The 14,946-nt window shown below is 41.7% G+C and overlaps 1 protein-coding gene across 1 annotated transcript in view; it reads right to left on the bottom strand.

Moving 5' to 3' along the window:
- TRAPPC9 (trafficking protein particle complex subunit 9) overlaps positions 1-14,946 on the bottom strand; it is a 276,428-nt gene that overhangs the window by 161,746 nt on the left and 99,736 nt on the right. Inside the window, exons 20-21 of the mRNA XM_082236028.1 lie at positions 13,910-14,063; positions 8,376-8,466 (exon numbers count right to left, since the gene is read on the bottom strand). Of these exons, the coding sequence (XP_082092154.1) occupies positions 8,376-8,466; positions 13,910-14,063 (245 nt within the window). The remainder of the gene's footprint in view (positions 1-8,375; positions 8,467-13,909; positions 14,064-14,946) is intronic.

Consider the following 14,946-nt stretch of genomic DNA (forward strand, 5'->3'; position numbering starts at 1 on the left):
CAAGAAGTAGGAAATGGTGGGAAATAAATTCAGTCTTGATTGATTGGGGGGGGGGTAGAGAAATAGTTCAGGTTACGCCACAGTTTTGTGCTGCTGGTTCCTTGGTTTGTAGTCTATGCTGTTTTCTGACAACTGTCAGATACATGCTGAAATCTTTTCACTAGCCATCATAATATAATTTGTAAAATTCAGTGACGTAATTCACTTTATTACATGTTCTTTGAATCCAACAGGAACCTGGGAAAGGTAACAATAACAGTCACAGTTGAAAGAATTTCCATCAAGCAGAACAGCATTTCAGCTGTAGAAATTTAAGGTAGATATATTATACTTCTAAACAGACAGCTATGTTGGTTCACTTGAAAAAGTGCAAACAGAAACAGTAAAACAATACATTCATTAGGACAGCTACAAAGCAGTTTTTACAAAGCTTTTAAATGTCCACTGAATGCTTCCTCAGGCTGGACTGGGGTTGGGGTTGGATGTGATCAATACTGGTAATATTTATTTTAACCATCCAGAGAGGACTCATAGGAAGTCGGCAAAGATGGGCTTCCATGTAACAATGAGCAGCGCTAACCCAATATCTTTATTAGGATCGACTCGCGGGTGGCACTGTGGGTTAAACCACAGGGCCTAGGACTTGCCGATCAGAAGGTTGGCGGTTCGAATCCCCGCAATGGGGTGAGCTCCCATTGCTCGGTCCCTGCTCCTGCCAACCTAGCAATTCGAAAGCACATCAAAGTAGATAAATAGGTACCGCTCCAGCAGGAAGGTAAACAGCGTTTCCGTGTGCTGCTCTGGTTCGCCAGAAGCGGCTAAGTCATGCTGGCCACATGACCCGGAAGCTGTACGCCGGCTCCCTTGGCCAATAAAGCGAGATGAGCACCGCAACACCAGAGTCGGCCACGACTAGACCTAATGGTCAGGGGTCCCTTTACCTTTACCTTTTACATTATTTTTATTTTCTCTCCCCCTTTTTTTGTAAAACTTCTAGCCTATGGGAAGAGTTCTGTAAAACCCAAAATCTAGTTCACTATTTTGTGGCTTTCTGTTGGTCCTAAAAGGTTATCGCCACTGTTGTGCTATTCTATGTGGCACCTTGGTAAATATGGGATTCTTGCTTTCTTAGCAAGTAGACCCTTTCTAAGCCACCTAACATTACATAAAGCTAAGTAATTGCCTAATTTGTTAAACAAAAGGAGTGAAGCATCCAAGTTCAGAATTTAAGTACACTTTTTCTTATACCCTTTTCTTGACCAACAGCTTTCTGACATGCTTATATGCACTTAATTTCCCATCAGGAAAACTACAATGCAATTACATTGTTTTTCAAAAACTGTGTTTACTTCCATGGAGTCTGGTCTTCCATGCTTTTTCTATAATATACCATCAATCCACAGCCTCTCACTGAATCTTTGCTGAGCGAAGCATACAATAATATTTCCTTTATTATGTGGCAATTTGATAGCTATCAAAATGCAATAGCATAGTGGATGTCAGAGGACAACATAAATTAAAAATTATTGACCGCTTCCAAGCTATACGGTTTTTTAGGAGAGGAAATAAAATACAAAGCTAACTTCTACAACAGGCTTCACCACCCTCACTTTGATGCATACATCACTGCATGGAATCTGACAGAGAAGAAAATTGACACTCAAGAAGAAGGAGAATGCGCAATGAAAGAAGCTAAAATGATCGTCTGCTTCACATTTGCTTCATGAGTAGTATTCTTTAGTATTACAATAACTGGTGTTATTGTTGGAGAATGAGATAGGTGAAAGCACTAGAAGCAGCAGAACTTGTCCTCATCAGAATTCCTGACCTTTCCCCTTCGGTTCCAAATGCCACAGCTAAAAATATCCTTGCCACCACAAGACATTAGCTCTTCATGCTAGAGAATGCAGTGGAGAGCATTGTGCTCTTGCTATAAATAGAAGCACTTCGATGCCAATGAAATCACATTAAAACATAAGCAACCAACAGCATAAGCCATTAGTAACTAACACCAAGACTCTAATTTGAATACTGGTTTTAGCATCCCCTAGATTTAGATTTATTGTGCAAAGAACTGCTTGACAGTATACAGAGCACAAAGGAAGCAGATTTCTTTTTTCTTTTCTTTTCTGTTTAATACATTCCAAATGCTAACTACAGGGCTGCAGAATCCACTCCCAGGTACTGTCAACCTTTTCAAGGATCCACGCCAGTTCTACAATGCTAAAATTAAACTGAATCCCCAAGTGTAAAAAGGTGTCCCTTTTATCTGGTTATAAACTGCAAAGTCTTTCTACCTCCTGAAGTATATCTGGGCCATGCATTCCTACCCTTAAAAAAACCCTACAAAACCTCCACTGAACTTTGATAAGGTCATTGTACAGGAGGGGAACTGTTTACAGAATAGTGGGGGGGGGGAGAGAATTCTTCAGGGAAAGGATTTGCTATGTCAAATGACAGCTATATTTTCATCTTTTCCAACTTATTCTGTGGACTTCCCATGGGCTTTAGCAAACGTATCAGAATAAGTGATTCTACTGTTGGAGAATGAGTGTAAACAATTGGTGTGTGGTATCTCAGGTGGCGATGCTTACTTAAGAGGAGTTAAAACTGAAACAACCATAGATTTTGGCTGTGATTCAGAGAGAATCACAGTGTGTGCAAGGACATCTCACCCCCCTTGCTACTACTACTACTACTACTACTACTACTAATAATAATAATAATAATAATAATTTTTTATTTATACCCCACCCTCCCCAGCTCAGGGTGGCTAACACCAAATATAAATTACAATAAAACGTAATAAAAAAACACAGTTTATTAAAATACAGCTTAAAATGCAGCCTCATTTTAGTAGTAGCCTATAAATCAAGACCATAAATGGAAGAAATATCAGATATTTACTCGAGCCAGCTATCCATGCTGGTCCTACATGGGCCAGCAAAAAAGCCAAGGGGAAATTTGTATACTAAATCCCATATAAGGGGTCAGAGTGAGTCTAAGCCGAAGGCCAGGAGGAACTGCTCTGTCTTTCAGCCCCTGCGGAAAGATGTCAAGTCCCGGAGGGCCCTGGTCTCTTGTGACAGAGCGTTCCACCAAGTCGGGGCCAGTGCTGAAAAGGCCCTGGCCCTAGTTGAGACCAATCTAACCTCCTTGAGGCTCGGGACCACCAAAGTGTTGTTATTTATGGACCTTAAGGTCCTTTGCAGGGCATACCAGGAGAGGCGGTCCCGTAGGTACGAGGGTCCTAGGCCGCATAGGGCTTTAAAGGTCAAAACCAGCACCTTAAACCTGACCCTGTACTCCACCGGGAGCCAGTGCAGTTGGTAAAGCACTGGATGAATGTGTAGTAGTTCCTACACCTGAGGTTGCTTTCAGGGCAGGGAGCTGGGTGAACTGGCTCGCCTGATGCAATGGAGAACTTATTTAAGAAAAGAGTGAGGGTTGTTGTTATTTTTGTATACCACCCTTCATCTGTAGATGTCAGGGTAGTTCACAACATAAAATTGTGATATGAAAAGTTCAAAATATCTCCTTGCATACTAGCTTATTATATGCTACTTGGGCCTCTGTATATATTGTGGTGGGTTGATTTGCTCTTCACAGATCAACTCGTCCCCCCAAGCCTACACACACATTCATGTTGTCAGGACAGACCACAAAATCCAAACCACTAGTATACCTTTCTAGGCCACCGACAGGTTATGGCCCAGTCTATGTTGGCTCACGTGACATATCTCAATATTTTCTTATTCTAAACAGAATAATGGTAAAGAGAGGAGGAGACACACACACACACAAAAGTTCCATGTGGTAAAAATGAGTGTTGGGTTCCATTAGAAGGTTTGTTCTGGAATCAGAAAAGACTGGTGATAATAGCTTTAGTGTATATTGATCCATATCCATGCCAGTTTTCACCCACTTCAAAAGAAAAAAGGATATTTCCTAAGAAAGTTCTCCACAGAAACACCATCCTTCTGTCACCTTCTGAAACTTCCATCACTTATAGTTTAACTGTCTTGTTGGAACTTGCCTTTTCTGACTGATCTGTGTCACAAGGTTGTAAACATATTGCGTTCTTTCTTGTCATTTCTGTTCTTTGAATCATGTGTTCCTCTCTGAGTGAACTTTCTCTGCTAGAACAATATACTGCAGCGGCTAGGAAACGCAAGCCATTTCTCACAAGTAAACTCAATCATACTTCTGAATTGTCTTATTTCCATCCTTTGCCCCGCATCGTTCCACTCCATTTTTCATACTTAAGTAATGTCTACCGTCTGTGCCAAGACTAATGAGTACTACCAAATCAAAGGAACTGTGAAATCCACTTTGCAACTTTCCTCTGAGTGAGACACAAATGTAGAAATAAGCCCGGGGTGGTGTGGGGGGAGAGATTTAGGAAGGCCCTTTGCCTTTAAAGCAGAGATTTCTGCTCTACTCTTCCTGATGTAGTAGTGTAGCCCTGATCTTGACCACAGATGAGAGCAGTGCTTTTTTTCTGGGGGGGACGCTTACCCCTAAATCAGGCTTCCTCAACCTCGGCCCTCCAGATGTTTTGAGACTACAATTCCCATCATCCCTGACCATTGGTCCTGCTAGCTAGGGATCATGGAAGTTGTAGGCCAAAAACATCTGGAGGGCCAAGGCTGAGGTAGCCTGCCCTAAACATTTTGTGAATCTAAGTTTGGCCTCACTGAGGGGCAGTATTTCAATATGAGTAGGAAAATGAGAGTACCCTTAAGCATTTTTTAAGAAAAAAAGCACTGGATGAGAGTATGGTTCTTTGTCCTGAATAAGACTGACATGGGGTGCCTCATGCTACCAAGTGAGCAATACACCACTGTCATAAACATAAAACTGTCATAAAAGGGGGGCATGGATGTTTCAGGGCTTTTAAAAATACTTTTAGGCCCACACGCCACCCTGAGTTCTTTGGTAGATGGGCAGATTTAAAAAGCAACCGGCATGAATGTTCCAAATTATGTCATAGGGTTTTTGCGTTGGTACACATTTATAAGAATTCCAAACAAGTACTATATCTCCTGCCTTGACTATGCCAGGGCTTCCGAATTTATGTCAGCTCTGTGGCTTTCATGTGCAAAACCAGAGAAAGCCTCAAAAACAACATGCACTCGGCAGACACAGAGCAATTTCTCAGATTAACTGCTCAAATAATCATGTTTCTGATGTTCTGAAGTAATTTCCACAGGTGGAATTTGAAATGGTGCATAAAATTAGCCCCTCCTGCCATTCTGTAAGCAGGTTTTCCCTCTGAGAGAACAGTCCCGAAAAGAGACAACTCATGTTGCCCAATTAGGAGAAATAGGAAGATTGTTTATTAGAGCAAATGATTCACAACAACCTGGTTGGCAAATGTTTGAGCTATAAACCATTAAAAGCAAAGGTCCTCCCCCCCCGCCCGAAAAACATCCTGAGGAAGTACCATCCACCTTGAGCCTGCCCATAAAAAACAAGCCTAGTGTGAGTGCTTTGTAATATGCTCTCTTAAAGGTAATCACCTGCAACAGGTAATTTCCACAGCAATGCCAATTCCACCCTGCTTTTCGGCCATCATAACTAGCCATAAATAGATATTTGGGGACAGAAGCAGGAGGCTTACATAATTATAATTCAATATAATTACTGATTTCAAACCAGTTCATATGCCTGCAGTGCTAATCTTTATAACCATGGCTTACAGTAATTAGACTTTTGGTATAAGGTTACAAACACCCACCCTGGAAAAGGTTCATATTCCTAGTCCAAATTTACTCCACGGTTGCTGCCAAATATCTCTAGGGAAGGGCCTGTAGCTCAGCGATACTGCTCATGTTTGACACACACAGGTCCCAGGTTCAGATCCTGGCATTACACGATAGGGCTGGGGTAGCAGTGGACAACCACCACTGAGCCAGGGTAGACAGTAACAAATTAGAAGGACCGATGGTCTGAGTTGCTCTAAGGCAGTTTCCAATGCTCCTATTGTTCAGACTAAACTAGTACGTAGGATTGAACATTATTAACATTTTTTTAAAAAAAAAATCAAGACCAGTACAGGAAGAGAATTATGGAACTGTTCTGCCATGTTACACTACATAAAACAAACACCAACAACCTGTAGCTTTTTAAAGAAAGAACTTGATGGAAAAATAATAAAGCCACCGTTCAGTTGAAATATCTTTTATGTCTTAGATTTTTACTGCTAAGTGTTTATCACTCAGCTGCTGAGTTGTTAAAATGTCTTTATCAAAGGTTGAGTCTCTTATCTATTTTTCAAAACTGCCCCTAAGCCACATACTTTTCCCAGGAATCATAAACCTAGCATTATTATTATTCTCAACTTCTGCAAAACCACTTTTGCTATGTCAGCCAAAATATTGTATCCTTGTTTTTCACAAGGCAGAACTTTCATATTGCTTATCTTTCAGAGCAGCCTATTAAATTCCACATGCTTTCAGAATTTTGCCAATTATCTTTTACAAACCGCATATTCAGTTCTGCAACTTTGGTACATGAACACATAACTAATGGTTATAACGTCATACTGGGCCCTGCCTGGTCTGTTCTTCCAGCCAGCAATTGTGTATGTGTTGTAAGCTTGTTTGAACTGTCTGATATCTGCCTGCAGATAAGAGTGTGTTTGTGTTGACTGCAATACTGCTAAGTGAATACAGGTTGGGTGTATGAGAAACACAAAAGCCAGAGTGTGTTGTGTATGTGAGAGTTGGGCTAGAAGCAGGCTGCAGGCGGAAGCCTGAGGGTGAGAGCCATACTTGATTTCTGCTTGAATCGAAGGCTGCAGTTATGGGAGAAGCAAGACATGGGATGCTAATGCTGTGAGCCCTTCCATCATAGGTTCAACTAATGTCAGTGTACTGGAAGAAGTAAAGATCACCAGTGTTGAAGCAATGATTCTTCAACATCAACTTCGTTGGACTGGTCATGTTGTGCGGATGCCTGATGATCATCTTCCAAAGCAACTACTCTATTCCAAACTTAAAAATGGAAAGCGTAATGCTGGTGGTCAACAAAACAGGTTTAAAGACCTTCTCAAGGCAAATCTAAAAAAAATGTAGTATAAACACTGACAACTGGGAAACACTGGCCTGCGAGCACTGCAGTTGGAGAACAGCCTTTACCAAAGGTGTCATGGGCTTTGAAGACACTCGAACTCAGGATGCAAGGGAGAAACGTGCTAGGAGGAAGGCACGCTTGGCAAATCCACACCATGATCAACTCCCGCCCAGAAACCAATATCCCCACTGTGGAAGGAAGTGTGGATCCAGAATTGGCCTCTATAGTCACTTACGGACTCATTGTTAAAATTGTGTTTATGGAAGACAATCTTACTCGGCTACAAGTGATCGCCGAAGAAGAAGAAGAAGAAGAAGAAGAAGAAGAAGAAGAAGAAGAAGAAGAAAATGTATAAATAAACCATACATCATATACCACAGTCTCCGTTGCCTCTCATTCCATGAGCTGTGCCTGGAATCTTGCACTGCTCAGAGATTGGGGTTCCAACAATATATATGAACTTTCCATGTTCCAGGGGAAATCTAGGTCTAAACAAGCATTGCTGTGTAGGCACGTGAGTTTTAAGCAAGACTTAACGAGAGAGATGCAGTGTGCAGTAATATTTTCAACAAGGCATTTTGTCAGCGAAAGCTCACCCACTTTCCGCCAACACCAGTATGCAAATAAATTACGAAAAGCAGCCCTACTCAGCATTTCCTGATGCAAGGTCACAACATCTGGAGTCTACTTTTCATAGATAGCTAAACAGATAGAAGTGTCACATGTGTCTCCCATCTAGTTTGGCTGCAGTTTTGCTTTTACAGCTGTTTCCAACACACCATAATGTAAATGTAAACCTCTTCCAATTCAGAAAGATAATTTTTCATGTGTTTGCTCTCTGAACAGAAACCCCCCCCCACAAAACCCCCACTGCAAATCAAATAATTGAGAACATGGTTTGATCATAAATCAGTAAGAAATATCCCACATAAATTACTATCTACAAACAAGAGTTATGCATTTCACACACAAAAACAACAGCATTTTTGTAAGAGCAAATCTCCACCACACTAGAGTGGACAGCAGAATTATAACCCAACAATAACTATTAGTTTTGAGGATAATGAATGATTTTCTACAACCAAGTAAACAAAACCAAGGGGAAAACCCTCATACTAAGTTACCCTGCTCCACGGATTTTTAGCAAATGATTAAAAATGGAAGCTGAGAGCTGCATTGTGTGCACTGTTCGACATTTCAAGAGGTTAACCAATGACTGTGCAGAGCTAACATCTGTAAGAAGCACCACAACATAAAGCAAATGTATATAATTATCAATCTTTTTCAGCATTACTCACCCCACTGGAGAGGAGCCAATTGCAAGTGCTCTAGGACCAGTTGATTGAGGACCCCTTCTATGCTTGCTTCTCCTTCACGCTTCAAAGATGGGTAAATGATAGTTAAGGAGCACAGATGCAGCTCGTAAAAAGAAAACATGCATGAATACAACATTTAAGGCTGCAATTTCTATGAATAATTTCAGGTTGTTATTGGACATAAAGAAGAGCCAAAGAAGAGCAAAGAGAAATGTCAGTCCTGAACAGGACAGACAGGATCAATACTTGTTTTCTGAGTCAAGTGGCACAGATATCACAGGTATAGATGATATTGCTTCATTTTCAATAATACACAATAAGGCAAGTCATTGGCCTATCTAACCTTCAAGTACTACGTATTCCAACAGGCAGCAACTGTCCAAGTGCTCAGGAGAGCACTTTAGCAGCCTTGCTCCCCTAGGCTTATCTATTTACTTAATCCCTACCCCAACCTTCCTCCCAACAGAGTGGAAAACAACAATTGATAAAACAATAAAAGCATCTTTAAAATCCCCATACAGATGCAGACTAGGGAAGATCTCAAATTACAAGCTTAGTTGAAAGAGGAAGGTCTACAGCAGGCAGCAAAAAGATGGCAGAGACAGCAACAGCCACAACATCAAATATGTTTTTTTAATGGGAGATGCCAAGGAATGAACCTGGGACCTTTGATACAGGCTCTAGTTCTTCAACAAGTCCTCCTTCCCCCATGAAGGTTTCTGTTCTAGACAACCTATTTCCACTAAAATTATTTCTGCTTTTTGCAGGTAACACTACTGTTACCACTAACTGTAAACAAAACAGTTTTATTTCCTGGTTATATGTAGAACCTGAAGATCTACCTCACCCCATCCCCAATACACCCAGATGTACCAACAGGTAGATTCTATCTATAATGAACACTGAGAAGTAAAATGTGCAAACTCTCAACTTCATTTACTTAATGCTCACCTTTAAGGTCACTGAAGAAAGTTGGTAGCATATTTTTAGAATAAATTTGGATGCAAAGAGAAACAAACTTGTTTACTGTACCAACAAGACAACTTTTACTTTGAGATATTGCATTAATAAAATATCCTCCTGCTTAGACAAGTGGGTACAGATTCTTCCCACCACTGCCCCAGCACTGAGCCTTACAGCCCTTAATTGCTTTCACTCTGCAATGCAGTTTGACCTCAGGCATTTTGCTATGAAGATGTTTCTTTCTGTCCCACTTGTCACTTCCTATGTGAAAAGGTACAAGTGAATGAATGCATCCCACTGCTACTTCAAGCATAAATGAATTAGCACATATTCATAAATAGAAATTATACTAATGGAAAACTGCTTAAAGTGATTAATGAATACATCTTACCATAAATATTTCCTCTCATTTGCATTCTGAACTTTCTGAATACTGATTATTATTGCATTTTTATCGTTCCAAACACATTTGTTGTGTGTTGCTCCACATTATTATTTTAATCAATCAATCAATAAAATTTCTATACCACACTTCATCTGTAGATTTCAGGACGGTTCACAGCATAAAAATACAAGATAAAAACACAAAATACATAATGCAAAAAGAGCAAAAACAAACCAAGAAGCCTACCTGCCGATGAAACATTTAAAAGTGTACCGGATGTCAATCAGCCAAAGGTGCCTAAAGTTGTATAATGAAGGGAGAACATTCTCTCTCCAGTATTAACAAAATTTGCTTACGGAGAAGTCAAAAGAAAGCCCACTTAAAACTGTCTCGTTCATCCAACTTGGCTCAAGGGCTTCTAGTATCGCCATATGAAGGTGTGTACGTTGTGTCCGCCTTGCCTTTGGCATTCATAAAAAGGTGGTTTAACCCACAGCGCCACCCACGTCCCCTTGGAATTCATATTCTCTTTTAATAACTAAAACTATGGGTGAAGAATCTTTTTCAGCCCAAGGCCAGCATTCCTTTGTGGCTAGCCTTCCAGTAGCCGCATGCAAGAGGTGGGAGCAAGGCCAGTGCAAAAAGTAGTGGAGCAGTCTCTCATACGTCCAGTCATACACATCCATTCTCACATATAGCAGAAACTCATTCATGCTCGACTACACATATTCATTCATTCGTTCATTCATTCATACATTCATTCATTCATTCTCTCTCTCTCTCTCTCTCTCTCTCTCTCTCTCTCTCCCCAACACACAAACATCTCTCACTCCCACCCCCCAGCAATTAGTCATGAGAAAAGCACTGGAGCTTCTTCCCCAACTGCTTGGGGAGAGATGAACCATTGCAGTAGCTGCCTTGTCAATACTCCTGTCCAGCTCAGCGTCAATGGGAGAGACTGCTAGTTATTTAAGTGAGTCATGGGCGACTTATACCACCAGGAGTGACACCTCGACGCCTTCCACATGTGCTGCATCAGGAGGATTTTGGGTATCATACAGCAGGGCAGAATTCCAATCAAAGATGTGCTCTCCCAAAGCCCACATTCCCAGCATGCTTGCACTCCTGTCTCAATGACATCTCAGCTTGGTCATGTCCACACGAATGAAGATGGCAGGCTCCCCCGAGGACGTGCTCAAAACAGCTAGCAGTGCTGCTTCCCATTTCTAAGCACCTAGGAGCCAACCGGCTTGCCAAAACTGCTCCTCAAATGCTGCCAAACGGCTCTCCAAAATAGAACGTCTTTTGAATAACCCACTAAATATTTAGAAAATATTAATAAAATGCACAGACTCACAAATATTAGCCAATCTCAAAATGGTATGCCATCTGTTCAAGTACTGAACAGCAACAAGAAGATTCCGGTGTGCAGACAACAGCAGATGCTATTAGCACATGCTCATTAGGAAACAGGGGGTGGAGGGAAACCTCCCCCCATCCCAAAACTGGATCCGTAATCTAAACTATAAAAATCACTACAGTGGTACCTTGGTTTGTGAACAGTCTGGTTTGCATACGTTTTGGATTACAAACACATCAAACCCGGAGGTACGTGTCCCGGTTTGTGAACTTTTTTTGGATTACAACCCATTTGGGGGGGGGGAGGGATTATGAACAATTATTTTTTGGAGGCCCCATTGGCGAAAGTGCGCCTTGGGTTACACCTTGTTTTGGTTTACGAACGCACCTCCAGATAGGATTTTGGTTGTAAACCAAGGTACCACTGTATATGATGCTGTTTAATAAACAATATCTCAATCTGTATTTTAAATCCTAAGGACTTATTCCTATGCAAGAGGAGCACATATGCACCTTCACATTTACACCACCGCACCACAACAAGCTGGGCAGATGCATGTAATAAGCAATAGGGATGGGGAACCTTTTGCAGCCGGGGGTTCAATTCCCTTGTGACAAATGCTATTTTCATTTAATTTGTCCAGTGTGCTACATTCCAGCCACACACAGGTCAGAAGTTTCTATGCATGAACATGGGGTAACTGTGCCCCTGAAGGACCAGGTGCGTAGCCTGGGAGTCATTTTGGATTCACAGCTGTCCATGGAGGCGCAGGTTAATTCTGTGTCCAGGGCAGCTATTTACCAGCTCCATCTGGTATGCAGGCTGAGACCCTATCTGCCCACAGACTGTCTCGCCAGAGTGGTGCATGCTCTAGTTATCTCCCGCTTGGACTACTACAACGCGCTCTACATGGGGCTACCTTTGAAGGTGACCCAGAAACTGCAACTAATCCAGAATGCGGCAGCTAGACTGGTGACTGGGAGTGGCCGCCGAGACCATATAACACCGGTCCTGAAAGATCTTCATTGGCTCCCAGTACGTATCCAAGCACAATTAAAATTGTTGATGCTGACCTTTAAAGCCCTAAACGGCCTCGGTCCTGTATACCTGAACAAGCGTCTTTACCCGCATCGTCCAGCCTGGACACTGAGGTCCAGCGTCGAGGGCCTTCTGGCGGTTCCCTCGCTGCGATAAGTGAGGTTACAGGGAACCAGACAGAGGGCCCTCTCAGTAGTGGCGCCTGCCCTGTGGAACGCCCTCCCATCAGACGTCAAGGCAATAAACAACTATTTTACTTTTAAAAGACAACTGAAGGCGGCCCTGTTTAGGGAAGTTTTTGTTTGATGCTGTATTGTTTTGAATATTCGGTTGGAAGCTGCCCAGCCAGATGGGCGGGGTATAAATAATAATAATAAAATTAGTAGTAGTAGTAGTAGCAGCAGCAGCAGCAGCAGTAGTAGTAGTGTGCTTAGTTATATCTATACACCCACACAAGCAAGAGGCATTATTCAACAACACATTCCAGCAAGGCAAAATCATTCAAGCAGAGGGCATATCAGGCCAGTGAAGGGTTTATCCAGGGGAGAGTCCTGAAGGATGCACAGAGGGGCCTGGACTTTTTGATTCTTCTCCCTAGAACTAAAGGCTTCCCTTTCTCATTGACAAGTATAGCCAGCATATTTGGAGTTGGGGTTTAAGTGAAGAACCAACGTGATCCATCTTTAGGCACTGATCCCAACTGTGTAAGCAGTTATTAGGAAACATAGTGTGCTCCTTAAAAAAATGTTTCAGGGAGATGCCTTCAATGGTACAAGCTGAAATATAGGGAAGACCACTGAAAATGTTTTATGTGGTGGAAATACAGAAAAGTGCTGCTTTAAATCAACGGGCCGCTGTGGTCCTGTTCAAAGTTGCTCTGACTGACAGCTGCCTCCAGCACTTTTGGAGAAGGGCTCCTACAGGAATCAATTAAAATGTTGAAAGCTATTGCTAGCAGCATCCTCTCTTTATACCTTCCAGCTGAATTGTGGTCAGGGTGTTGGTTTAATCTGCCCTGTCCTGGTCCTGCAGAGAAGCCCACAGGGCAGGCCAACAAGGTGGCACCACAGACAGCTCTGAGTCCACAAATTGCTCCAACAAAGGCCCAACTGGCCCCTTTATAGTCTCTAGGTCGCCTTTCCCAGGCCCCACCCCTGCATGGAGAAGTTTCTGACCCGAAGGCAGTCTCTCCTCCTACATGCCACCTTTACTACTGGACCAATGAGTTATTGTGGGAGGAATTTAGATCCTCAGGCTCACGGGAAGATCCCAACTCTTGCCATAAAGGCCCTGCTGCCATGAGAGGTTGTTCCAAGGAATCCTGTCTGCCAGGCTGGGAGTCCTGAACCTTGATTGGTCTCTCCGCAGGTAGCACTGCTGCCTTGGACTCTGTGTTTCAGTTATGGCTGGGCTCCAGTGTGGTGCCATAATCCATCTCCCGAGTGACATTCTCAAGCCCTGTGCCATCTCAGAGGCAATTCCACGAAACACAGTACAGATCTTTATCTTGCATTATTCAAGAAAACAGATGAACCCTGGAGTGTGCCCACTTGAATCAAAGGATTGCAAGGCATCGTACTGAACATACTGGAAAAATCTAAACAAGTTAAGAGTTAAAATTAAGTTTAAGAATTCTATAATTATGTTAAATGATCAATTTTAAACCATGTTCTCTTTCAAACTTCTTTACAAAAATCATTTGAATTAAAGGTCACAGGCTTCCTACAAGAGTATCTTAAGGAAGAAAAAATAGTATTTCTGAAAGGATATGATTTTCCAAAGAATGTCTAACTTGCTGTTGATCTCCAGACCTTTTGCTTGCTGTCTCTCTTCTTCCAGCTGCTTTGGGTTTGTAAATTGTGCTCTTTCACCAGGGGAGTCCGGGTAGCTCTCAAAGTTGAACTTGTCAACTTGGATAGCCATACTGCAGTAAAAAACAACAATTATTATTGGAGAAGTTTTATGGAACAATGTCTTGCAGGTCGCACGACAATTTTCATCACATCAGAAAAGCATCAGTAAGCAGTAGTGGTGCAAAGCACAAACAGGACTGAAACAAGCCCAAAATGATATCGCCGCCTTGTAAATATAGTTATTAAGCGAGATATTTAGCTATTTTTGTAAATAAAATTATTCCTAAACAAATTTGGAAGGGCCATTGATCCTATTTAAAGTTCACACACTTCTAGAACGACATATGAACAGATCATAATTAATAACTATACAGAAACACATACAAACTCAATTGCAGTTGGCTACTAAACCAGGGTGTGTTATTCTTCTGTGCATACATGTTCACGCAAACAAATCCATCTAGCCTTCCACTCCCACTCAGTCAAGTTATTTACCAGCAAAGAACCAGGAGGCAATTTTAAAATGTAGAGCTTTAAAACACACGATTGTAAAATGCATACCCACAAACATATACAATTTGGAACACGGCAGACATCCACTTTAGAAGCAAATAAATAGATTTGATTAAAATGTATGTATTATGGCTATGATCTCCATTGAAATCCAGCATGGAACACTGTGTAGAGCTCAGAGGAAAGGAATAAATTAGGCAGAGATGTTGAAACTCTTGGTTTTAAGTTTCTAGCCTCTTCTAGGTACTCATGTGGTCTTGTTCAAGTCATATTTTGCTATACAACCATTGTAATTAATGTATCATGGAAATATGACTCACATTTTGACTGGCAGATATCAAAACATCATATTTTCAGGTTCTTCTAGCAATCACATCAAACACTAGACTGTAGTACCTATTCATATAGCAATTTGTTTTGAAGTTCCCACAGTAATCTTTC

Source organism: Podarcis vaucheri (genome assembly GCF_965113315.1).
Source record: "Podarcis vaucheri genome assembly, chromosome: 8".
Lineage (NCBI taxonomy): Eukaryota > Metazoa > Chordata > Lepidosauria > Squamata > Lacertidae > Podarcis > Podarcis vaucheri.